Source organism: Neodiprion fabricii, chromosome 5 (genome assembly GCF_021155785.1).
Source record: "Neodiprion fabricii isolate iyNeoFabr1 chromosome 5, iyNeoFabr1.1, whole genome shotgun sequence".
Taxonomy (NCBI): Eukaryota; Metazoa; Arthropoda; class Insecta; order Hymenoptera; family Diprionidae; genus Neodiprion; species Neodiprion fabricii.
Window position 1 is genome coordinate 14,958,781 of NC_060243.1, and position 27,832 is coordinate 14,986,612.

The 27,832-nt window shown below is 37.5% G+C and overlaps 2 protein-coding genes across 5 annotated transcripts in view; one reads left to right on the plus strand and one right to left on the minus strand.

Annotated features, from left to right (window-relative positions):
- LOC124182968 (WD repeat-containing protein 48) overlaps positions 1-14,817 on the minus strand; it is a 68,097-nt gene extending 53,280 nt beyond the window's left edge. For all 4 annotated transcript variants that reach the window (XR_006870894.1, XR_006870893.1, XR_006870892.1 and 1 more), the window contains exons 1-7: positions 14,630-14,817; positions 14,214-14,430; positions 13,912-14,124; positions 8,899-9,194; positions 7,249-7,434; positions 5,970-6,290; positions 5,451-5,553 (exon numbers count right to left, since the gene is read on the minus strand). Coding sequence is in view for 1 of the 4 variants with exons in the window: in XM_046570851.1 (XP_046426807.1) it covers positions 5,451-5,553; positions 5,970-6,290; positions 7,249-7,434; positions 8,899-9,194; positions 13,912-14,124; positions 14,214-14,430; positions 14,630-14,677 (1,384 nt within the window). In the remaining 3 variants the exon portion in view is untranslated. The remainder of the gene's footprint in view (positions 1-5,450; positions 5,554-5,969; positions 6,291-7,248; positions 7,435-8,898; positions 9,195-13,911; positions 14,125-14,213; positions 14,431-14,629) is intronic.
- A 10,421-nt stretch (positions 14,818-25,238) lies between these two features.
- Positions 25,239-27,782, plus strand: LOC124181979 (zinc finger MYM-type protein 1-like). The gene has a single exon (XM_046568752.1). The coding sequence runs from the start codon at positions 25,239-25,241 to the stop codon at positions 27,780-27,782; it is 2,544 nt and encodes an 847-aa protein (XP_046424708.1).
- The last annotated feature ends 50 nt before the right edge of the window (positions 27,783-27,832 follow it).

Sequence of the window (27,832 nt, forward strand, 5' to 3'; positions counted from 1 at the left end):
TTGTTTTGGTTATTCGGTTTCTTTTGCCGCTCTACTTTGTTTTTAGACGTCTTTTCCGTTTTACAGACAATCGCGTAGCGACCTCTCTTCTTGCACTTCGCACATTTTTTATCCCTAGCTGGACAAAATTTGTCACTTGTCATGTGACCTGAACGACCGCATCCGAAGCATTTAAAACTTTTATTCTGATCTCTAGCCATCCCTGGCGACTTGTTAGAAATCCTTGTGACCGATTCCCTACTCGTCAACTTGGCTTGTGCCATCGAGCACTTGCACGATGTCTAGTACGTCTGCCAAGGTCATCTTTTCATTTTCCAATGAACGTTTCCACAATTCCGACGACTTGCACCCACAAATGATTTGGTTCAAGCTTTGAAGTAGCATCAACATTTGTCCAAAATTGCAGTTCAAACTTCTAATATTCGGATACATGATCGAGATTTCTTTTACTTAGATAATATTTTTATTAAGATAATCAATGTTATTAAATATGATTTCTTTAAGTAGAGCAATACCACCTTCACCAGCTTCTTCATCACATAATCGTGACTGCCTGATTGGTAGCTTTTCTAAACAATTTACCATCTATGACTGAACCCTCGACAATATGAAATTGAGCCAGATTACTTGTCACGGCTATTTTTAGGATTTTTGTTGCTAGCGTCTTCACTTTTCCTGCTACCCTTGTTGGTATATCAACTTGTCATGGGAAATCCCAGACGTACATTCAAAGTAAGCCAGGTTCCTCATGATCGTCAGCTGAGATGCACCACCGCTGATAACGTGGACTACGAGTCGTCCGCATAAGTTGCTTTGTCTTACACATCTTACGCGTGGTTTTTCACCAGGCTGTCTTTATCCTCAAGCCACACCGATGCTTACGTTATATTTCCTGCGTGTACATTTTTAATCTTTACTTTATTCGCAATAAACAAAAGACGACCTGACAATTAATCCACCTGATTGAATAACTTATCTCGTGGTAAGCCTCGAAATTCTCTAGGCTTACCTGGCAATCCTAGGCCCGAGAACGAGGCGGTAAGCCAATACCGATCGTGTGGCAACACAGGTAGGTTTCCACACAATAAACTCATATGTCTTCCTAGGGGTTTATTATATGGGTAATCCGTCTCTTTGATCACTTTTGTCAAAAATCATAAATAGGAGCCACATTTTTCCCCTTCAGTACATTTATGACTCGTGCTCAAGCTTAAGTTATACTTTTCATTTACAGGGAGATAAACCACGTAGTTAATTATGCTACTGTTACAGTTACTTTCGCCGTGGTCACAAGCACACTTGTAACACTTATCTGCACTATGGTGCTTTTTAGAAAAGTCGATATAGCCGCAGCATTTAAAACATCTGTTTAGATTAAATTCATCTACTATTCTACAACTTTGCCATCCTACGTATATTCTTTTTGTGTTCATGAAGACAGAATATACTTCTCTGTTTACTTCAAGGGTTCCCGTGTGCGACTTTGTGTTCAGCTTCCTAGTACTTTGGACATTCGGCATTCTTAATTTATCTTGCAGATCATAAAACTTTTTTCTCTCGATGATTTCCTTTTCTAATGAGTCATTTTTATAATCGAAATCTGCATTAATTCCTATAACTTTTATTAAAGGACTCTTCTGCTTGTCGATCGTGACCTTATACTATTCATTGATCACTGCTGTTCCATGAGGTTCTTAATTTCGTTTCCACCAAAGCATTTCAAAATGATTTTATTCTTATTCACTTTTTTGTATGTAGCAATTACAGGTGTTTTAGCAATGATTTTTTTCTTTATTTCCTTCTCAATATTATCTATATTATCTTTTTAACTACACTCTATAATCATAGAGGGTATGTTAACTTGATTAAAGCTATTGTCCATTATACCTTTGCTTGCTTATATTGCCAGATTTCACAACCTGAGAAAATGCGATGTTTCTGTTAGTGTTAAATTTTTCAATCAATAGACTATTTTTGCTTTTTAATTTGTCATATAACTTCATCTGGAAATTACTGTATTGGTCTGAATATAAGTCGTGGTTTTTGGTAAGAGATCTTACCCTCAAAAACCGTACTAGACTTATATTCGGGACTTTGTAGGGAATTAGCATTATCAACTGAAAACTTCGTTATCGATCGATAATCCTAATATTTTAGCGATGCTACGCATATTCGCGCAGTGCGCGTGCCCAATCTCAAAGATCGAAGATTCAAACTTCAATTTTTCGAAGCATCAGTCTGAAGTCGGGGTAAACAAGTTGTTAATTTGATATTTCACGCGTGTAATAATTGAGAATTGTTAAAAATCAATGTTCGGAGTGCATATAGAGTGAAGTCTCGGGTTTCACAGACAAATCAGGTACAAAAAAAAGTTCGTCATAGTTGTAATGCGAACTTCAAACTAATGGTTGTGCGGGAAGCCGAAAACACCAACAATTGCCGAGCCGTGTTAAAATACGATATAATAGAAAAAATGTATGCGACTGTTTTAGAGCACATAGATCCGGCTTCTGCCAGATTTCTATACAGAATTGGATAATCGAGTCGCAGCCTTTGTGCGCGAAAAAAGAATGCAAGGTTTGGCAATTACGTGCGGAGTTATACAATTCAAGGGATTGGAAATAGTTCCATGAGTATTCCACGAATGCGGTTTAAAACTAGTATGGGATGGTGTAAATGTATGATGAGAAGACACGGTTCAACTGTACGGTAAAGAACACCTCTCACCCAGTGCCTAGCCAATGATTTCGAAAAAAAACGTAGTCAAGTACCAGCGATTTGTATTAAAATTAAGGAAAGAGTACAACTATCTACTTGGCCAAATGGTTAGTGCTGACTAGACACCAGTATATTTTGATATGCCATCAAATACGACGGTCGGAGGTGCAAAGAGCGTACTCATCAAAAGCTCTGAAAGTAAGAAATTAAGGATAATTGTAATGTTGGTGGTGCTAACTGACAGCACTAAACTTCCACCGCACATTGTACCAAAACGCAAACGGTACCGAAAGAAACGCTACCACTTGAAATATACGTTCGCTGCCAAGACAATAGGTGGATGTCTGAAGATCTAGTGCAAGACTGGCTGAGAGTGGTATGGGATAAGCGACCTGCCGCTCTGCTGAGTTGGAGGGTAATGTTTGTTCGAGATGCTTTCCGTGGGCACACAACTGTCACCGTAAAAAGTCAAATCCAAAATTTAAAGTCAGATTTAATCATCATCTCAGGAGGCATTTTGTCTCACAAGGAAACTGCCTGAGGTGCCCCCCCCCCCCCCCCCCCCCCCCCCGATTTCGACCATTTGAGGATATGTTGTTCTCCATCAAAATATAAGCGATACGTATTTCTTTTTATCGGCGGAAGAACGGTTTAAAGGGGTGAATACCTTGATAGTGGTGGTAACTTTAATTTCTTCAATGGTATACAAACCATTCCATGTTAACTTTCCGATTTCTTTCAATGTTTTTTATTTGAACATATGTTCAAATTGTCGAAATCGGGGGGAGGGGGAACCTCAGGCAGTTTACTTGTCAGTTACAAGTCCTGGACAATGGTGAACAAACCCTTCAAAGGCAAGCTGAGGGGTTATACGAACTGGATGCTTGGAAGCAGATCTTGGACTCTTACACGGACTGGAAAAATATGGAAACCGTTTGTTCCTTTATTGTTGCAATAGATAAAAACTGCCTGGCAATCTGATTCTATTAAAAGTGAAACTATCGTCGCAGGCTTCAAAAAATATTGCATAAGCAACGAAATGGATGGAACTGAAGATGACGTGCTCTGGGAAAATGAAGATGCTCCCATCCCAGAAAACAAAAGTTCAATGACCGAGAAGAGCTCTGTCAAAGCCTCAGCAACTGGGAAGGACACCGATGAAAACTCTGCTGATAGAAATGTACCTAAAACCATGTCTAATTTTGTTTGACTCAAGTTCAATTTATGTAGTAATATGTAGTATATTCTAAAAAAAACTGCAATATTATAAATAAATATCCACCTGTGATAATAGGTAGTTTGCTTCTGAAATTTGACCTACATTCGGATCCAAAAAAAAAGTCCTGAATCAGAGGTAAAAAATTTGGGGTCTAATTGTATTCGGGCCAATACAGTATTTTTGGCGGTTCAGCCTCGAAAGTAACATTCCCATCTTTCACACCGTCTTTGCTGTTCTCTTTTACTTGCATGTTATCTTGGTATGACTTTTTTATATTTGGCTCTTGACTGGTTTAGGTAACGGTACATATTTACGTAATATGCAAGCACTGCTTTAGTAATGAACGAATCACGTAAGGAATAATTATCAGTATCTCCCTGTTGACACTTGGAGGTCATGTCCAGATGAGCATCATATATTCCGAAATCTCGTTTCTTTTGATAGCAACCTTACGAAGTCACATTTGAACCACAATTTTTCGCACACTAAGAAGTCACACATTCCATACTCTCGTCTCCCATATTCTAAGATCTCATTTCTTTTGGTAGCAATCTTACGAAGTCACTTTTGATCCACAATTCTTTGCACACTAAGCAAACTATAGATTCAACTGCTGTGTCTGGGTATATATGACATTTAACAGTCAGCGTGACTCCCGGCACGTTATCGTTGAGGTCCAGCATCTTTCAATTATCCGAGTATGTATCATATAAAGTTCAAGTTTTAGAATAGCGATTTAAAACGAAAGTTTTTTTAACTTCATGTTACGAACTTCAAAAATTGCTGTCTTCGAAAAACTACACCCATTAAAAAATCGGGGTTTTTAACAACAGTGAAAATAGATGAGAAGTGATGAATTCAAAGTTTTATATAACCGAGAGTAAGCCATAAGCAGAATGTGAAATCGGTATAAAAAAAATGGTTGATGTTGAAATTTTTAGCATTGATGAGCGATGCCTTTTAACGAAAAATTGTTATTTCCCAATATCGGGATGGTATAAAATTATCTACGTTGTAATAAACCAAAACAAATTCAACACCTTCAAAGTTATTGTCAAATTGTAAATTGGCGAATTTTCTAAAAATATTTCGATACGTTTACCATACTATCTTCAGGTTCGTAAAAATTTCAAGTCTTAAGAGTTAAAAACCGAAAAAAGATCAGAAACAATCAGATATAAATCATAGATGTAAGCTTTAGTTGAAAAGCGGAACAAGACAGTAACCGACCTTCATTGAAATGATTAGAATGGAAAAAACATTAAGTGTCGAAAATTCAATTCCAATTGGGTGTAGATTAATATTTCAAGGTGCATAAATTAAAGTAAAAGTTGTTACGAATTTAATTGATAGTCTTGATCGCAAACCAATAGTTGAAGACAAATTTCTTCTATCATATCTCAGTTGCCGTGACACTCGACAGCGTAATGTACAACTTGAATATAAAAAATTGAAGCCTAAAAATGTCAACATACCAATGACACGGAATTTTGAATTCAACAATATTTTGTACCTTTTTGGTCAACAGCATCGTTGTCAGCCAAGTTCGTTTCTTTTGCAGACACCCATGCAGAAAAACAGTCATTTTCGTCCTGGCCCAAGTGTATTGTCAGCATCTATAAACGACAATAAAAATCTTGCAGTAAATGCGATAAAACGGATTTAAACAATGATCAGTAATGATTTATCGAACAAAACAAGATACGGATCATTCATCAGACAACTGAAATTCGACAGGCAGTGAAACCAAAAATAAGAGACTTGTCAAATGAATGCATGCCGAATATTTTTTCATTTCAATTTCCCAGCCAAAATCTAAGTAATTTGATATTCGTTGAAGCTAAAAGAGTATTATTAGTATCTGTTCACAAACTACGATAGTCGCTCAGCGTCAGGGCACAGGAAACTTTGATCAAATTTGTCAAACAGTACGATAGTTTTGGTTACTAAACGACAATAAATCACTGTCACTATACAAAGTAAAATTTTATTCTGGACGAATATGCAGGTAATAATGGGAATAGCAACTGACCCCGGTTTTGAGGTCGACATTGAACCAGTTAGGGACATATACAGTCTTATTTCTCTTCTTCACTTCCTGCTCAAAGTCTACTCGTCCAAGATCAACGACTTTGACAGCTTTCAAGACATCATAAAGCGCCACATTCTCCTCAGTGTCCCGAGTCAAAACGTGTCTTCTGTCATTTAATACATGACAATGCCTAACTGCAGCACCACCTATAATTTTTTGTGCAGGGTCCGAGTTACGTGGTCCCATAGTCCTCAAACCACCTCCGTTCCCCATTGCGTCTTCGCAATAGTCACCACACTGCCAGTCTTTTTGAGTAATTGTCTGCATATCAAAAAGAAATGTGAAAATAAAAAGTCTCAACTTCCGCACAGTTATAAACGAACCGATCTGCAACCTTTCGTCTACCTTTGTAGGATTACTATTTTTAGTGGGTTGCAATTTGACTTTGTTGTAGCCTGCACGATGCTATGAAAATCCCTGCATTTTTTGGCCTTAACGGTTACAAAAAACGCGTTGATCAATTTTATCACGTTTTTAAACTGGATCTTTTGTCTTTGAATTTTCATTTGTTTACATTTCATTGCGCGAAAAAGTAGACATTCTTCAATGTATGCTAAAATTTTGAGTGGCATGAACATGGCATCATAATAGGATTGGTACGAATATTCCAGGGATTTAGCATTTTCTGAATATATTTTATATTAGGGGAATTACGGACTCAATTATAATCCTACTTTAATTCCACTAAAAATTTCAGAACATACAAAAAATTGCTACTTTTTTAGACCAAAAATAAATCTATTTTTTATTTTTCCTACGATGAACTTGCAAAATTCAAAATCGCTGTTATTTTCAAAACGCTCAAACAATTGTAGAATATACCTACTTCAAAATATCTACTGTTCAAGAAAAAAAAATAAACTTATTTTTTGGGCGTTCGAATCTACAGAACTCGAAAGGCCAACAATCATGTTCCTTAGCAGTTCATAAAGATTTACCACAAAATGGATTTCACGTTCGGAAACATCATAGATTTTTACCAAAAACACATTAACTGATATTTTTTTTTGTTTTTGACAGGAAAAGTTGAAATTTTTACCTAAAAAATGGAAGATTTTCATCTCATAGTGTATTTATAAGTATATTAAGTATAAAAGTATATTAAACTGAATAATATCTACAACACATGCAATTTGCAACCAGGTTGAAATTTTCAACTTAAAAAGCTAATTGGGAAGATGAGGAATCGGTCAAAATAAGGTTTTTCCTCTTCACATACCCAATTATTTATGGTAGATTCACTTGTTGCTACCCACAAGCTGGTCTGATCGGGCGTCATAGCCATTTTAAGGATCGGAGCATTTTCCTCACATATAACAGTACATTTCTCAGTTGCTCTCAGCTCTGTCATTATTACTTTTCTATCTCTTCCTCCAGATATCACATGACTGAATGTATCCGTGGCCTAAATTTGTGTATTAAGATTCAGTCAATAGAAATTCAGTAGAGGGATAATATAAACATTTGACACTTTTGATTCTGAAGTGATATCAAATAAATTCAGGGTCTTTGAAAAGGTTCATAGAATTACAAGAAATGTTTCAGATTTTCTAATTTCGTGTAAAATTTTTTTTTTTATAGTTATTATAGTTATATCGAGTATACGCTTAGAAAAGCTTGAAATACTTTTCGTAACTTTTCAAAGTGTGTTTCACATATTTGTCTTAATTTTTTTGGCTATTTTAACGTAAATGCCACACTATGTGGCATGATGATCTGATATACTTGGCCAGCAAATGTTTCATTTTTAAAAGGAATGATTATTCCATACCGCCAAAGTATTTCATTTTGCGAAATAGTACAAAGGAAATGATTGGTATGAATACCCCCCTTGCAGGGGTACCCTAGTTGATTTCGACGTTATCGTATATATCTAAATATCGAAGTCCATGCATTCTAAACGCGAAAAAAACCTTAACAGCCCCATTCTATACACAATCCTGAACAAAAATACTCCAAAGCACTTTCGTGTGACGCAGAAATAAAGAAATGACATGAATTCTGCAAAATTTACTATTGCGATTTTGTAGAATCCTCGCTATTTCTTTTTTTCGGCCTCAAATGAAAATAGTTTGGAATGGTTTTGTTCAGAATTATATATAGAATAGTGCTGTTAAGCCCTTTTCGTGTTTGAGATATATGGACTTCGATATTTGGAGATACATACATCAATATCGAAATCCAACAGGGCACCACCTTAATATTTCTGCACAAGAGTTCTTGGATAATGCGAAATTCTCAATATCATGCTAAGAAAATTGGGTTATACAATTTTTATGCAAAAATAAGACGTAGCAAATCCAGTGTTTTTAGTTGCAAATTTGTGTTTGATATGACCTCACTCTCTAAAACATAAGGTGCAACTGAACCAAACGGCCAGAATGTGTAGTATCATTAATTCAGTTATTTTCACGCAATATTTAGTTGCTTTGGAAGGTTTTCGTCAAGACTCATTCATTTACCAAGGTTAGCAAAAAATCTAGTGATTCTTAGGTAAATTAGCGTCTTCATTGGGAAATTTAGCAATTTAGAAACAATTTAATGATTCTAGTGGGAAATTTGATTTTAACTTAATTCCATATTTCTAGTGGAAAATTTAATTATAAAATGATTCTTTGTTTTTAGCACGAAATTCGGTGATTCAAGATTGATCACGCATTCTCGTGTTAACTTATGTGTGAATCATACTGAGAGTATTTATTATTGACAGTTGATTTTTCATGAAAACAAATCAAATAATGGATGTTTTTTGTAAATTTGATACTTGATAAAAAAAACACCTAAAGGAGTTTAATATTTACAATTTTAGCAGAATTCATGAAATTCTCAAGTAGGATAATGATAATCTGAGTTGAAAGACAATACGTACTAGTAAAGCCCAAACGCCTTCCGTGTGTACCCTGAAAGTTTGTATGCACCACTGTTGGCCAAGAGACCATAATTTTATGGTACCGTCTGAGCTTGCAGAGAGACATTGAGTACCATCTTTGTTTAACACCAAAGCTTTAATATTATCCGCATGCCCCCTGAGCTTCATCAATTTTGCACATGACCTGGGATCCCAGACACGCAACACTTTCTCGGTACTGCCACTGACTATCACAGTCCCAGAAGGATTCATCGCCAGGCTGTAAATAGAGTCCTTATTTCCAGTTAACGAGGATGCTGTAAAATAAAGTACGTGTACATCTATATATGATTTTTCTTATGTAAGTTACAGAGTGGCCCTCAATTTTGTTTTAAACACTCTCCAACTTTTCCTCCCATTTCCCAACCCAAAATTACGCGTTTTCCCTACTTCAACATATTGCATTTTACAACACTTTTTCTTTACTTTTAAAAACACTGAGATTCAATTATTGATTAAATAATAAGCAGATGGTTTCCAATATTAGTAAATATAAAGGCTAGATATTCAGCATACAAATTCCCATTGTGATTAATATCATCATAAATGAATATTGATAATCGAGAGAGCTCAGCAGCTGAAATAAGAGGTTGAAAAACAATGAAGCAAGTGTAACTAGTCACAAAAATGATGAAGGCAAGATTACAAGTTGCAAAAGATGCACTAACTACTTTGTAAACGATTTCATTAAAACAATCAATTTTTGACATTATGTAAGATTAAGTCTGCCGCATAAAAAACAGGATCGTCAGAAAATTTTATGCGTTGATGCGTTAGAAATTAGGAATTACTGCTGAAAAATACCCAATAATGGAGACAGACATCAGGTTCACTTCTTTACTTTTATAACAGTAATTCCAAAGTGTGGTATGTTCTGTAATTCTATATAAAATCTTGTACTTCAGAAACAACGAACAACAATAATGAGTAGGGATAAAAATGTAAGAACATCCAAAAAATATAAGAGTCACAATATCAGATTTTCAAAGACTGGAAAAGCCAATTCATAGAAGTTTAAGATGTAGAAAATCGAAATAAAGAAAAGTCAAAATGTAAAGAGGTAAAGTAGTACACCATAATATATAGAATCATTAGACTTCTGACGATACTATTTTTGCTTGCTATATTTGCATTCATTCTGACGATTTCATACTTTGGCTTTCAACATTTTAAAATCTTTTCACTTTGATTTTCAACATTTTGAAAATCTATAAATAATAATGGATCTTCGTGTTTTTGTAAATCCAATATTGTTGTTATAGGATACAGGGGAGGTATTGACGAACGGCTATCGATACGTTTCTATACCCACTCGATATGTTGTTTCAGGTATCTTTGGGTCTGATTTCGTCACTGCTCTTGAGTAAAAGAATGGAGGAAGGAGTAAGAATTGATTCAAGGAAGGTTTATGGTTGAATGTATAAATGCTTTATTGGAATAGTGAGGAATTTAAATGTATAGTTGAACAAAGTGGATTGTCTGAATATTGGAATTGGCATACAGTGAAACTTCTCTTAACGGACACCTCCCAACAACGGATTCCGCTTTACAAGAGACAGTCTAAAAATCTCCAGAAGCACAATTCACACGTTAATATTATCCTGAATAGCGAACACTCCTCAATAATGGATAATATTACTAGTCCCGAAGATGTCTGCTATTACGAAGTTTCACTGTATATTTCATGTAGGATGGAATAGAGGTCGATTACACGAACGTTGGGATTGAAGTATATCTGATGAACAATAAAATAGAAGTGTTTTAGGACAAAAATTGTGAGTACACGAAAGGTGCTGGAATCCAGAATAGTGGGGAATAGAATAAGTGAATTGAGGGCGATAATGAGTAGTGTGAGCTGGATGGAAATAGGACAGGATGGAGACTATAATGTTACTATAAGGAATATGGAAGAATTAGCAGGTAGAGTTGGTCGAAGAAGATGAGGAAAGATGTGTGGTGGAACACCAGACGTAACATTATGATCGTTCTATTTTCTGATCTTACGACATTTTTATCCCCACCTATTATTCAAACAATCCAGAACTCTTTGAATAACTGATTTTTCATCAAACTTCTCGTTACATTAGCGTTGTGAACTTCAACCTCATATTGATGCAACATGTTTGCCTCAGTAAACTAAATCAAATCAGATGAGTGGGATACAGAATAATTCATTACAACATCTTTGCAATTTCAATGTCTTAGAGATTGAAATTGGTTTTTAGTTTCAAAAGTTGCAGATATGTATTTATGTTTAAAAAATCTAATTTATTCAAATTCGAATAAATGTCGATAAAAATTGCCCTGTGTTCGATCTGGACGTCTGTAATGTTAGCAGAACCATATTGGAAAAATTGATCGTTACAGATACCATAATAGGTGCTCTTTAGGTGCTAATTAGGTGTCCTTTTCAAAAATTAGGTGCTCGATTCCATTACCGATAAAAAAGAATTTTCACTCTGAGCTGCTGACAGAATGTCATCCTGGCAGCACATAGTCTAAAGACGCGGAATATTGAGTATGGAAAAAATTTCTTTATGCAAGAATTAGTTGCTCTTCAGGTGCTCTGTTCAAAAATTAAGTGCTTGAATTCATTATCTTAAAAAATGCATTTCCACTTCGTAAAATTGTCAAATAATGGCGGTAGAAAAAAATAGTTGACCCAGGAATTATGTGCTCTTTAGGTACTGATTGTGTATACTATAAAAAATTAGGTGCTACATTTCATATCATTCGCAATTAAGTTTTACGTAAGCTTGCTGATGCAATGTATCGTCATGTTAAAGGAGCAAGTCACCCGGCTGGTGATTTTTTTTCTTGGGGTAACTTTTTACACAGAAATCTGCAGTGAAAAATATTCTTTAGACATTTTTGAATTATTTCATTTCGAAATAATAAAGGTATCTCAATATCCATCATCTTATTTCTTTGGAGTATCATTTGAAGCTCAGTTAAAAAATTGCAAATCTCAAACTCAATTTTTACAACTTTTGAAACGTTTTTTTAGATTAAAGTGCGTTTTAGACCAGTCATCCAAACAGCTTTTAACTAATGATTTGACCAAATGAAAGATCACATTTTTTTTTTTTTTTTGAGTATTTCCCAAAAAATGTAACATTTGAGAATATCGATGTGCGCCGGGCTGAATGTGACGGCAAATTATGAAAAAAATTCCGCTAGTGCAAATCCAAAGTTTTCCCATCAGTTTAATTGAAATAATTCCGAAATGACGGCTCTGAGCATAAAAATGTACAGCACTTTTCATGTTTGCTATAAAATTTCCTACAAGATGAAATTGTTTCCGAATTTTTAATTTCAAATTTGGAGACGAAAAACCGTTCTTTTAACGGCTTTGAAACAATACTCAATTTCAACAGATGATTTGGAAAATCGAAGATTGGGTGGTTCATTCCATCCCTAATCTAATTCCAAACCTCCCTCCTTGCGCGATTATTAGGTTGTGCAAAATCGGTGCTTAAACAAAAAAAATACCAATTTTCCAATTCAAGGTCCAACATGAACGGGCACCTCTATATAGGTCCTGATTTCTTGACCTAGAGTAAGACATTCAAATTTTCATAAATCGCCATAAAAATGACTTTTTTCTGACTTTTATTAACTTTTTTGATTTTTTGAAAATTTTAGTTTTAATATTTCAGTTGCCTTTAGGAGTACAGAAATTTGAGGTTCAGATATGGATAGAGCGCGGTATCCTGCTTATTTTGAGAACAATACAAAGATTACACCTCCAAAAAGCTGCCCTCTCCACTTGCTCCAAAAATTTTTTTTAAATCATAGATTAAGGAGCTATTTATGCGTTCTACAATGCCGCAAACCGCGATTTTTGAGCTCGTTTCTGTTACGAGAAAATCCATTTTGTAAAGTGGGGGGATCAGCTTACCGAAAAGCTAGCCCCGCCACAGAAAAAAAATTTTTTTTTAATCATTTTGATCATGTAAGAATTAGGAACTAATTAGGAACTCCTGAAATACATTGGAAAAAATGTCGTAGAAACAACCCCTATGGATATATCCACGCCCAATCACGATGAGAGGAGAAAACAAAATTCAAAACGATGAGTACTGGCATGTTGTGTGAGTTGCTGTAAAAAAAAAATTCGCTGCGATGAATTTGAAGGGTAGTTTTCTGATGATCGGAAACAAATTGGAACAGGGGGTTATTAGGGGGCAGTATCTCAAAAATCAAATCATTCATGTCCGGTTAGCTCTTAGATCGCTGAACATTTTGCCATAAAAAAGAAATCGCTGCAATGAATTTTAAGGATGGTTTTTTTTTTTTTTGTTTTTTACTAAGGATTGAAAATCAGAAATTGTCACCACTGGTATTTAAAAGCTCTTAAATCAGGCAATCAGCACCTAAAAAGCACCTAATTCCTGAGTCAACCATTTTTATTCTACCGCTATTATTTAACGATTTTTTGAAGTGTAAATACATTTTTTAAGACAATGAATTCGAGTTAAAGGACACCTAACTCTTGCGCAGTCATTTTTAGACTACCATAACAATGGAAAGCCATAACCAATATTGGACATTTTCAGACTATGCGCTACTAGCACGACATTGGGTCAGCAGCTCAGAGTGAAGAATCTTTCTTATCGGTAATAGAATCGAGCATCTAATTTTTGAGTAGGACACCTAATTAGCACCTAAAGAGCACCTAGTTATGGTATCTGTAAGAATCGATTTTTCCAACATGGTTCTGCTGACATTACAGACGTCAGGTTTCCTGTGTATGCGTGGTTATATTAACATTACAAATTTTAACCTTATGTTCTTTTGAACTTATTTTTTATTCCAGCAAATTCGAAAATAATACTTTCAGTTCATTTTAATTTATTTGAACTTGAAGACCAATGATAAAGATTAAAAATATAATATTCCTAAAAATATTGTGGCAGCCAGATGTTGCATCAATCGCAGAACTATGAGCGAGATTCAAGTGATCATACTTACTGGTTACTGTATTGTTGCTAGCAGTGAGAGCAGTGAGAGTGTTGACATCCCATAGGAATATTGCTCTGTCCAATCCGGCACTGGCCACCTGTTCTCTGTCCTTGGCATAAGCAAGCGCTTTCACATAATCTTTATGCGTACGCAATGTAGACATACAAAAGCCTTTGTGAGCATTCCAAACTTTGACTGTTGTGTCCGAACTAGCTGATATCACTGAGAAAATTGATAAAGCAAAATGAGAGTAAAGAATTTGAAAGCATCAAAGAAGAAAGACAACGTGGCAAGAAGTCACTTTGACTTACAATTCTTTCCACCGCAACACGACACAATGTCGTTCACCCAGTCAGTATGATGTTCCATTGACTGGATGTATGGTTCTTTTATATTTTTGCAGTTCCATATTCGAATTATACTGTCTCTTCCTGCCGAATAGAGTCTGTGCGATACTGGATCATACTGCAGTGAGTTTACGCCAGCTCTATGCTTACGTTCAACTTCGTCTCTAATTACCATAGACACCTTTTACCGTTGCAGAGGAAAGGAAGATTCGATAATGAGCAATGTAACGCAATAACATCATTGCGAGGAGCAATGATGGTGTAGGACAAGAAGTTACATACAAATATATGATAAATGTAACCTGTCATGTTAACATCTCGTATGATGATTTGTTTACGTTTTCACTAAGCTTTGGTTATACGGACTGATCCGTACTCACCTGGACTTTCTTCCGGGCGCTTTGGCCGCCTGTCTTGTGTGCTGCCATTGTCCAGACTTGGCCTAAGCACTTTTTGAAGACATCGAAAACCGTAGAGGTCCGATTTTTAATAAAATAGGAAGAGAAATACCGAATTCAGCTTAGATCGCGTTTCACCACTCACGATCAGCATAAACTACGCAGTGTAAAGGCAAGGAAAAGTATGTCGTATGGATTTTCAACTAAAGAAGTGACCACCGAAAAGCGACGGGGTTCAACAAGTCACCTGAAAGGCGCTCATAAGCAATCAGAAGTGACGTCCTAGCAGTCAATTCTGGACAAATTACGAGATAGACTCAAAATTGAATCGCGAAAATGAATAGGGTTGTCTGATAATAAAAAATTTTATCAGATCATTACTATATTATTAACATTATGTAATTTAAGTGAAAATTAAAACGTAGAAATGGATTTTAGAATTGTATTTGTTGAAAAAAAATGAATATAACAAAATATCCGGCGGAAAGGAACACCCTGTCATTGCGAAGGATGTGGCGTGACGTCATAATTGGATACCTACGTGAGATCAGTGTAAATTTATATGGACTGGACATATTTTATGCTCTGTACTGTAACATCCGACCGGAACGTCCGTATGTTTTATCGATTATTGTTATTATTATTCATCATTTTTATTAACTAACCAAACTCGACGTACAACAATCTTGTAACCGTAAGGTATTAAAACAACCGTCTAACTATTTGGAATATCCCTAGATAGAAATAACTATGAAATTCACTAATCAAGGCTTAAAAACCATGTTACGAGATGTAGTTCGCACTACAAAGAGCTATAATATTATTATACGTTATTATATATCATTATCATATTAACACTATGATTAACTAACACCATTATATCCTATTATTATAAAACACTCGACAATGCCACTTGCACATTTTGAGCTGAGACCTACACTATATGCAACTTACGCTATACCGTATAATCTGGAGAGTAGAAGACTGTGAAACCATAGATAAATGTATAACCGATATTATGTAAAGATAGATGCACTGCTGCAATAATCCATAACACCAGAGACTGCAAAACATTCAAAACCGTGAATACCAAATATCCGTCATGAATTATACTTTCCACCGTAACGCCGTATTGTAGGTAACGTGTGCAGCGTTTTGAAGGTAATGCTGATCTCCAATGTGGAGCCATACAGAGCCTCATCTGGAGAACATATTACGAAGCTTAACGACGAAACGATTGTAGATGAATCAACTGATGGGATGATCTTGTAAAGCGAGACAACCAAACAGAATTACAATTAACGTATCAATACAATAACAATCAACCCTTTTAGGTAAACAATCTTCCCTAGCTCCTTACAGGTATTGTACGACACCAAGGAATTAACTCAAAGATGTATACGTGGCAACGCCTAGTAACAGGCAACCAACAAACATAAGAACAATGCTCTAATACCTTTCAAGCCAATCTATATCAATATAAGAATTAACAATTACAGAAGAGGATTATACAAAAGCACATATGTAAACCAGCTCCAAAACTACGAATTATCAAATTGTTGAATACCCTAAATCTCTTAAGATTGTTATAACACGAACACCTAAGAATATTCGCAGCAGCGCAATACTAGTATTAGATTTAATATTAAATAAATAGCAACTATGTCCCACTATTGTACTCCAGGTGAATAATGATAGTAATTAATTATAACACATATGCAATTCTACATATTTACACACTATAAAACTAACAAAATAAAAAATAACCGATATGGTAATCTTAATTTATAGACCTCGTAACCAACAGGATAGTAAGAATATTTAAGAAGTAAACTACGTCTAGAACTCAGCGCATCGTGACCCCGAGAGTGCACACGGCACTAACGTCCGCGACATATGACACCACGAAACAGAGGTCACCGCTAGCGCACGTGCACTGTGATTACCATATTATGGAATAGCAGCTAGAATCGGCCCAGGTCCTAACACCTACAAAAAGAGGAGAGGAAGCACGGTAGCTAAGGAGATTGCTGCCCCAACACCAAAGCTGACGGGGATAGGAAGCTGACGGCGCAACGACCCTACGCCCACACCACCGCACCAACACAGCGTTATACCATATATAAAAAAGCTTGCAATATAGTAATAGCTAAAGAGCCAAGATCACGGGCAAACATGCGATGAAGATATCGTGCCCTAATTTTAATTCCTAGAAAAAGGGGGAAGGTACGAAGAAGTTGACACAGTAAAAGAGGGGGATCGTTCTTCGCAACGATCGATACCCATAAAAACGGCGACTGATCAGCGGATCGTCCTCTTGATTTCTACCACTAGATTCGTTCCCTTGTCCCGGTACAGTCTCGCGGTGACATCTTTTTACCTTTTGCATTTAAACCTTTTCTACGAAGTTACTGTGTCTAAAACTCCAGCGAGTTTCCAGCTCCATTTTGTCATATTAATTTAAGATCTAATAACTAAGCCACCCCGTTGTTTGTGACTTGAAATCTGAACTTACAAAATAAATCCAAGTTAATCAAAGTATCCAAATATATTAAAAGTACGGTACCCGGTGGAAATTTCCAGATGTTAGACACTGGAATCCTTTACACAGCTACAGTTAGATTCACATCAATAGTTTGGGTCACCAATTACCGATAAAATATTGAAATACACCGGACAACGGTCGTTCTATCACTGTAATCGAACGAACCGAGGAATGAGTAATTGTTGGATAAAAGATTTGATTAATTGGCTTACCTTTTGAGAATTATCTGGATATGATGAATTGCAGCGTAGATTGGTGATTTAACGGAATGACTGATTTTAATGTATTTGGAAACTTTGATTAACTTGGATTTATTTTGTAAGTTCAGTATTTCAAGTCACAAACAACGGGGTTACTTAGTTGTTAGATTTTGAATTAATATGACAAAAATTGAGCTGAAAGCTCGTTCGCTGGAGTTTTGGACAGAGTAACTTCGTAGGAAAAGTTTAAATGCAAAAGGCAAAAGGATTTTACCGCGAGACTGTACCGGGACAAGATAACGAATCTAGTGGTAGAAAACAAGAGAACGATCCGATGATCGGTCGCCGTTTTACGGGTATCGATCGCTGCGCAGAACGATCCCCTTCTTTAGCTCTTTGTCAACTTCTGCTCACCTTCCCCCTTTTCTAGGAATTAAAATGAGGGCACGACATCTTCGTCACATGTTCGCTCGTGATCTTAGCTCTTTAGCTATTACTATATTGCAAGCTTTTTTATGTATGGCATAACGCTCTGTTGGTGCGGTGGTGTGGGCATAGGGTCGTTGCGCCGTCACTTCCAAGCTTGCTATCTACTTGGGCTTTGGTGTACGGGCAGCAACCCCCCTTGGCCATTGTGCTTTTTTCCCCCTTTTCGTGGGCGTTAGGACCTGGTCCGATTTTCGCTGCTATTTCCTAATATGGTGATCACATTTCACATGCGCTAGAGGTGACCCATGTTTCGTGATGTCATATGTCGAGGACGTCAGGGCTGTGTGCATTTTTCGGGGTCACGATACGCTGAATTCTAGTCGTAGTTTACTTCTTGAATGTTCTTACTATCCTGTTCGTTACAAAGTCTATATATTAAGATTACCAAGTGTAAATATTTAAATTGCATATGTATGATAATTGATTACTATCGTTATTCATCTGGAGTGCAATAGTGATTATTTACGAGACATAGTTTCTAATTACTTAATATTATTAGGATTGCACTGCTGTGAATATTCTTAGGAGTTTGTATATAGCAATCTTAACGGATTTAGGGTGTTTAATAATTTGATAATTCTTAGTTTTAGAGCAGGTTTACATATGTGCTTTCGTATAATTCTCTTCTGTAATTGTTAATTCTTATATTGATATAGATCGGCTTGGAAGGTATTGGAGCGTTGTTCTTATGTTTGTTGGTTGCCTGTTACTGGGCGTTGCCACGCATACATCTATGAGTTTATTCCTTGGTGTCATACAATACCTATAAGGCGCTAGGGATATGTTTTCTTACGTTTTACCTCAAAATTGGTATCATCTTTGCTCACTTAAAAGGGTCGATCGTTAGTGTATTGATACATTTATTGTAATTCTGATTAGTTGTTTCGCCTTACAGAATCATTCCGTGAGTTGATTTACCTTCCATCGTTTCACCGTTAAGTTTCCTAATGTGTTCTCCAAATGGGGCTCTGTATGGCTCCACATTGGAGATCTGCATTTCCTTCAAAACGCTGCACGCGTTGCCTACAATACAGCGTTACGGAGGAAAGTATAATTCATGCTGGATAATCGGTATTCACGGTTTTGAAGGTTTTGCAGTCTCTGTAGTAGGGGAGCCCAAGAGGCTAAATGGGATGTCATTTAGGCGTTGCGGGAACCTATTTGATTGTGAAGATTAGATACTGAAAAAGAAAAAAGTTCATATGATATATGCCCTTTCACTCCTGGGGGAAGTGTGTACTAATTTTAAAAAATGTAAAAAAAATTTATTACAAAGAAATACTAGAGCGCGTCAGACATTAATATCGTATACGCCCTATATGCTTCTGGTAACAGACAAATATCAATCTTCCGGCTTACAAGTCGGGGGTGGCAGCATGAAGGGGTAGAAAATGAGAAAAAAAAAATTTTCATTCAAGCTTATCAGATATTCAGGAGGAATGTTAAGTGACCTCTAAAAGGTATTATATTCAAAAGGCTGACGATTTGGATGCAGTCAGAACTCACGGTCGATTTTTGAAAATGTAAAAAAAAATCGTGACCTTGAAATACTTAAGCTCATCAGATTTATATACAGATGGTTTAGCTTGATGTCCTTGTTGTGCTGACCTAGAATCTGACAATTATGTAGAGGAATTTCGTTGTTTTGACAGTTTAAAAGAAAATTTTTATTCTTTTTCTTTTTTGTTATTAAATGGAACAATTACAATAAATAGAACATAATATATAAGGTAAAAAAAATATACATACATATATATGGTGGGGACAGTGCGAGACAGTGAGAAATAGAGAAAGAGTGAGAAGGGAAGAGAGGCGCGGAGTGCGAAATACATAGTTCTCAGCACCTGCACGTACCTCACTTTATTAATAATTTTAGCTTTTTCACGTTGTAGAAACCGGCAGATTATATTATATCCGTAATCCTTACATGATTTCCTTCAAAATAAAAAAAATTTATCCGCGCTAGAATACTTCCAGGTGACGTTTTTTTTTTGCATAGTGACTCGCTTATTTTCTTATGTCATGGTCAAACCGTCAGAATATTGAAATTTACACTTTTCTGCATGTAATTAACTTACCTTCTGTCAATCTGACGAGCTCGAATTAATTCAACGGTCGATTTTTTTTTTACTTATCTCATTGGCTGCCCTAGACGCACCCTTGTATATTAAGGGTTCATATATGGTGGTCGTTAATAACAGGGTGCAAGGTTTCTTCCCTTATGTTTTTCTGCCGCGTTTAAATAAAACCCAAAATCCCCGCTTGGGCTCCCCTACTACTGGTTTTATGGATTATTGCAGCAAGGCATCTATCTTCACATTATATCGGTTACACATGTATCTATGGTTTTACAGTCTTCTATTCTCTAGGCTGTATGGTATAGCGTAAGTTGCTTATAGTGTAGCTCTCAGCTCCAAATGCGCAAATGGCATTGTTGATTGTTATATAATAATTGAGTATAATGGTTTTAGTTAATTATGGTGTTAGTATGATACTGATATATAATAAAGTATAATAATATTATAGCTCTTTGTAGTGCCAAGATCTCGTAACATGGTTTTTAGGCTTTGGTTAGTGAATTTCATAGTTATTTACATCTAGGGATATTCCGAATAGTTGTCTAACTATTTGGAATATCCATAGATATAAATAACTATGAAACAGTTGTTTTAATACCTTATGGTTACAAGATTGCCGTACGTCGAGTTTGGTTAGTTGATAAAAGTGAAACACAATAATAATAATCGTCAAAACATACGAACGTTCCGGTCGAATGTACACTTCTCCTCTTACACAAGAATGGCGAGCCTTTGATCGATCATTCTTCCTGACGGTCGTTGGGTGCTGTAGGTTGTTGAATCAATTCGGTATTTTGGTTGTCCTTGGGGCCCATAGTTGATGTTGACACGTTCTTTGCAACTGGTATTTGGGTTGATGAGTGTGCTTCGTTGTTTGGTTGCATGTTTAAATTGGTATGTATGGGTATCGGCTTTTCTTGGGGTGTTTTGTATCCTCCGTTCCCTTTTGTTGTTGGCTTAGTCTGGCTAATGTTTCTCTTGTTGTTTCCCATTGGTTCATAATATTGTGTGACTGTAGATTTTGGTGTTCGTATTTCTTGCGTGAAGGATCCCAGTATCGCGTATTCATGTTTGATTGACACATCCATGTGTATTCCGGGGATTCCAGAACAGTGTTTCGGTTTTGGTTGTTCTTGGTTCCAGGATATATCTAAAGGTTTTGGTTCTAGGGGTGGCTTAGCTTGATTGTTAGGTAATTCTTTGGATCCCGTATCTTCCACTTGCTTTTGTCTAGCTAAATGTAAGAGCAGGTTTGTCAGGGAATTCCATATGGCTCCAAGCATGTGAAAGCTGCACCCGTAGGCGTTTTTCACAGCATATCCGTGGATTATTGTGTCAAGGATGAATTTGGTTATTTGGATGGTTACCCAAATTCCGATTCCTCCTGCGGTGAGGGTGCCAAAACTTACGAACCAGCCCCACATTTTCGTCCATGTGTCCTTTGCTATTTTTTGCATTGTTTCTTCGGTTGGAAATTGCATGATAGATAATTGTTGGTTGGCTATGGTTTGTCCTGACATTCCTCTTGCTATGTCGTTCAATATTCCAGATCTTTCTGCTGGGAACATGATATGATCTCTTAGTCGTTCCAGATCTTCTGGGTAGTAAATTTCACTGGCGGCTAGATTATTGGGGTTAATGTATTTCCATGTTGGTGTAGTCAAAGGTTCGATTGTACCTACTTTCACTGATTCGGTTAATTCTGGTAGTAGTTTATACCATTTCTTATCGAGGTTGAACATTACTGGGATGAAAGCGTTACATTCTATCTGTACTCCAGTTTTTAACAACATGCGACTCTTTGGTGATACAAACATGCTGGCGTTTCCTCTGAGTACCGGTGATTCTTGGTAACAGTTCTTGGTCTTTCTGACCTTTACGTCAAGTGGTATGCATTTGATCACGTGAATTACCTCTCGTGCTATTGTTGCCATGTGGCCAGGTTCTTTCATCAGCTGATGCGCGAAGTCGTCGGGCGTTAGGGCTGCGGTGGTCAATAAGTTCCGTAAGACTTGTTGTTCCAGTTTGCATTTCTGTGAGAGTACGTCTCGGTATAAGGCTGACATCTGCATTCTCATGTGTCTTTTCACGTAGACGAATTTTGAGTTTACATAGGTGAAAATGTCCAGGTTACTGATCACTATGGGTTTTTTGTGACTGAACGCATTTTTAGTTGGCTCCTCGATGATGAGTAGTTTTGTGTGTTCGGTTTGAATCAACTCGTACCCACATAATTGTTGACGTCCTTCCTTCGAAAAGGCGCAGGTTCTGTCTTGAGTGGTAACTGTATACATTTCATCGTACACTAGCTGTCATCTCTACATAAGGGTTGGGTGTTTCTTTATTCTTATCTTATTGTTGAATGTATGCTATACATATATCCGATGTCCTAAACTAGAGATATCTATGCGCGGCATAATTAGTTGTGGTAATAGAATTATTTGATTACGCACCCGACAGTGGGTCTCGTCATGGTTTTGATTTATTAGTTCATCGTTATCGTCGTTAGGAATTTCGATTGCCAGATTGTCGATTATGAAGTGTTGCTCGACCTTTTGTAATTTTGACCATCAAAAGTACTGAAAATATGTCGCCATCTACGTCTTTGATCATTACTATGCTATTCGGGTGGTTGCCGTAGTCGAGATGATTGACGGTGGTATACATATCGTTAATGATGTAGTCGGTATATACGCTATAATTATAGATTCTTGGTGGCAGATCGTCGTTCCATAACAACTGACGGATCATGCTCTTTACTCAATCTGGTATGGTTCTATAGCATATTACGACAGTAATATTAACAGCACGATTTATTTCTAAGGTTCGCATATCTGGCCAAAATCTATCAGCGAATAGTATAACCAATTTTTCCTGGTTTGCCAAGGGATTCATCTGCAAAAGTGAAATGTTGATGTAGTAGTTGAAATCATAATGCTGATGAGGATTATTAATTGTGAGCGGGTGGCTTTCAGCGGGGAATTGCGGTGGTTGGATATGTGTCTTCTTAGAGTAGGTAGGGGAAGCGTAAGTTTTAAATTTTTTCCTTTTTGATCGCTAAGCGTACGGGAAATGCGTGAGCATAGAGTATGTGGATATGCGCGGGCGTGTTTATGTGTTCTGGTTCACCCTTACTCCCTCTCCTGGTGTACCACCCTTTAATCTTGGGTTGGTGTGATGTGTGTGTGTGAATGTGTGGCATAGTTGGGCCTTAGTTTACGATTTTCACCAAGATTTTGGGTACTCTCGAGGGCCTACATAGACCCCGGCTGAATCCCCTGCGGGCTCAGTCACCTTTTGTTTTTGGGAGAGTCTAACGTTGGAAAATAGTTTGGGGGAGAAAAATTTGAAGGAGGAAAAAAAAAAAGAAAGAAAAAGATCAGAAATGGATATCGGTTGATTTTGTTGGTCGTGTCTCACGTTGTTTGTGTGGATGGGATTTTAATTGTGTTTTGTTGTTTTAGTTCGACCAAGGTTATTTTTAACCAAACTCATGAAGGATGTGTTGTTGGCCGTTGAGCGTTGTGACTTGCCCTTTTGTGGTTTGCTGAAGGAGCGGCGACCGCCTTATGGGCAAGCTTTTGCAAAAAAACGCTTTGCACCGATTTCGATGCGCGGCGCCCACCCTGCGGGGGGGGGGGGGGGTATTGCTGCATTTGTGTGGTTATGGAATAGAGACCCTACGTTAGGTTGGGTTGCCACGCATTATTCGCGCTGCCACTCGACATCCTGATGATTTGCGATAATTGCGCCCGTCCGGTGTTGAGGCTGTCGGGAGCTAATTGTAAGTGTGGCCTTTGCATTGGCGAATTTAGTCTGTACGTGGCCACGGAGGCTGAGGCTCTATACGCCGACGGGCGCCTGAAACCAGGCACCGTGATACGACAGGGTATGGTTATTTTATCTTATTTGTTACTGAAGTCCTTGTTACCATGAGCCTAATGGTCCATGCATTTAGATGTAGTTAATTATGGTTAATGTTGGTAAATGGTCAACTAATTTCACCGTTCGTTCGTTAGTATCGAGCTGTAGGTACGCGACGAGTCGGTATAGGACCTACGCGGTCCCCCTTGCAGGTTTCCATAAGGTGATAGTTTAACCAATATTTATTTGTTTGTTGCAGAGCCTGAGGGTTAATAATTATGGAGTAGTTTTAAGTTTATTGTGTATATATATATTAGACCCCCTTTTTCTAGTGTAAGTTTCCTTTTGTACTGTAACGCTAAATTCTGTTACCCTCGGATGAGGACTTACCGTTGACACTTTGGCGCGATTCTCTACTTATTCACAATATCAAACTATAACAAAATCAATTAGGTTGGGCGCCAGACGCGTTAGCGTCGATTTTCAAACAATAATACAAAAATAACACAAAACCGTACAAAAAAGATAAATAGAGAACCCGTTGTATGGCTGGCTAGGCTCAGGTACGTTCGCGTACATCCCGGTAGAGTGGCGGTATTCAAGCAGCGCCGGCGCTAGGTATGGGCTAACCGGGCAACCGCCCGGGGCCCTGTTCCCGAGGGGGCCCAAAGACTGAAGAAAATAAGAATTTTTTTCGGAATAAGGTTAACTGCGATAATACATTATCCTGTGTGTGAACATCGAGATGATAGGTGTAAGAAAAAAAATATGAAAAAAAATTATAAAATGAGGTTGAACGATTGGGCCCTTGTAGAAACATTGTACGGCTCACGCTGCTGTACTAGGTTACCGGCGAGCACGGACCGCGCGGGGTGTTGGCTGGACCGACGGCCCCCACCACAATTTGTTCGGCTGCTGCGCATGCGCCAGTTTATAGCTCAAACGTCAAGCTACGTCGTGCGGCGCGGCGTGCCCAGAGATACTATCAGACCACGCTGCTTGTAACTTGTATGGACTGTGGATTCACTGCTACGCTCTGTCTAGCTGAACCGCTGTATTCGCATATTCCATAGGAACTCTTTCAACAACGTGAACATTTCTTGAAAATTTTCTCGCTACCTATTGTTGTTTCTTATTTTTTATTCTCGATGCTCTTTTGAAATTACTAGTAATTTGCAAACTCTCGGATATCGACGAGACATTTATTCAGAAGCTGCCGACGTTCCGGTCAGGCAGCGGCCGATCACGTTTAGGGCACAATCTTTAATATAGGCATTTCTACGGATATTCATATTACTTAACATTAATTAACCGCGTTCAACTTGACTTACATTGCATAAATTACGATTTGATCGAATTTTTCTGAATTTATTTTTGTAATTGTTGGATTGCACAAGTCATAGTCGATAGTCCTTATGAACAAGCCCAAAGACTTATCAGGGTCCCAAAAGCGGAAATTAAAAAAAGCTCGATGTGAAGCGGACAAAAAAAGTGCTGTTTTTTTTCAAGGCTATGTTAAGCGGTTGAGGTCTGATAATGAGGGTGGTGAATCTAGCCAAACCACGGATGATTTAGACCCCGCTTGTCCACCTTCCAAGGCCACCGTAGATTCTGATGGAAATTTGGACGCTCAGTCAGTGAATACCGGAGATATGACGATAGCTACAGATAGAAACAACTTGGCAGAAAAAGTTATAGAAAAAGATTCTACAGTATCAAATATTGATTGGCAAGATCCTGCTAAGTGGCCGAATAACATCAGCGACAGTTCACGCGTAGCATTGGTAAAGCTAGGGCCTACAAAAATAGATCGGAATACAATTTTTCCTTTTGATACAGATCGCCGGCGCTTCACCATAGAAAATTGTTATCGAACCCTGAAGAATGGCGAAAAAATGGAGAGATCCTGGTTAATTTATTCAGAGACTAAGGATTCCGTTTATTGTTTTTGTTGCAAATTGTTCGGCCTCCGCAACATTCCAACCCAATTGCAATCGACCGGATTTAGATCCTGGCGGCACTTGCAAGACAGTTTGAGCTCGCATGAAAAATCCAAAATGCACATTGAATGCATGACAGACTGGAAAGAACTCGAAGTCCGTTTAGATTGTAGAAAAACCATCGATGATGAGAATCAAAATTTAATCCAAAGAGAGGAAACCTATTGGAAACAAGTACTTGAAAGACTCGTTGAAATAATTAAGCATTTAGCTAAGCGGAATATGGCATTTCGAGGTACTGTCGATCGATTATACGAGCCGAATAACGGTAATTTCTTGAGCCAAGTTGAACTGATGGCGAAATTCGATCCTATTTTAAGCGAACATGTACGTCGAGTTCAAAGTGGGGACCTCCAGCGCGTTCACTATTTGGGAAAGGAAACTCAGAACGAATTCATTGACATACTGGGTAATGCAATTTTCAAAGAAATTAGCAGGCGAGTGGTAGCCGCGAAATATTACTCCATAATTTTAGACTGCACCTCCGATATTAGTCATGAAGAACAAATGACTGCCGTTGTTCGATTTGTCACTGTGTCTAAAAACACCGTGGAAATTTGCGAGCATTTCATTGGCTTCGTTGTTGTAGACGATACAACGGGTAAGGGATTGTATGAAACGTTGTTAGATATCTTGAAATCAAACAATCTTGAATTGAATAACTGTCGGGGTCAAGGGTATGACAATGGCAGTAATATGAAAGGTAAAAATAGTGGTGTTCAGGCCAGAATTTTGAAGGATAATAAAAGAGCGTTTTTCGTTTCCTGCAGTTGTCACAACCTCAACCTAGTAGTTTCAGATGCCGGACATTCGTCCGTCACAGCTGAACTATTCTTTGGTGTTCTTCAAAGGCTATTCGCAGTCTTCGCTGCTTCAACCCAGAGGTGGCAAATATTGAAGGAGCATGTTAATATCAGTGTGAAATCATTGCCTAAAACTCGCTGGGAAGGGAAAATAAATGCTGTAAAAACTGTGAGGTTCCAAGTAGCAGAAATCAGAGATGCGTTGCAGGAACTTTGTCGAATGTCGCAAGGTAAAGATGCAAAGCTGAGATCGGAACTGAGAGGCCTATGTTTCGAAATTGAGTCATTGTCTTTTCTGATTAGATTGGTAGTATGGTATGATGTACTGCAAGTGATCAACAAAATCAGTAAAGCTTTACAATGTCCGAAAGTTGATTTGCATACTGCGATGAACATGATTGATGGTGCTCTTCTTCAATTACAAACTTTTCGAGAATCCGGTTTCGAAACTTGCATAGCCACCGCTAAAAAAATGGCTGAGAAGTTAGATATTTCACAAACTTTACCCGAATCACGTACCCCACGAACAAGACGATTCTTTGATTATGAGTCTCAGCACGACGAACGACCTAGCGATCCGATGAAAAGGTTAGAAATTGAATTTTTCAACAAATTATGCGATATAGCGATATCAAGCCTACGCGAACGTTTCGAAATGACCCAAAACGTTTGTGAACCATTTAGTATCATCCGAAACTCGGATAACTTTATGAGATTGGACAGAACCCAAATTTTGACTAAGTCCAAGGCTTTAGAAAATTATCTGACTGGTGAAGACGAGAACAGTGACATTGATGGTCGGGAGCTTGCCGAAGAACTGGAATCTTTAAAAGCTTACTTCGTAGCCGCTGGAATGACCGACTTGAGTGCACTCGTTATGATATCGCACATTATTGATAAAGGTCTGGATGAGATATATCCAAATTTCACTGTGACCTTAAGAATTTTCTTAACATTACCAGTAACCTCCGCGTCGGGTGAAAGGACCTTCTCAAAGCTAAAGCTCATCAAAACTTACCTGCGATCCACTATGTGCCAAGATCGACTGAATGGTTTAGCTGCGATGTCAATTGAGCATGGAATTTGCAACGAGTTGAATTTCAGCGATATTATAGCATCTTTTGCGAACAAAAAATCTCGCAAAGTCCCACTTTAAGACTTCAGTGGTCCAAAAATTTCTGATAAGGGGCCCGATTTTCAAGGCTC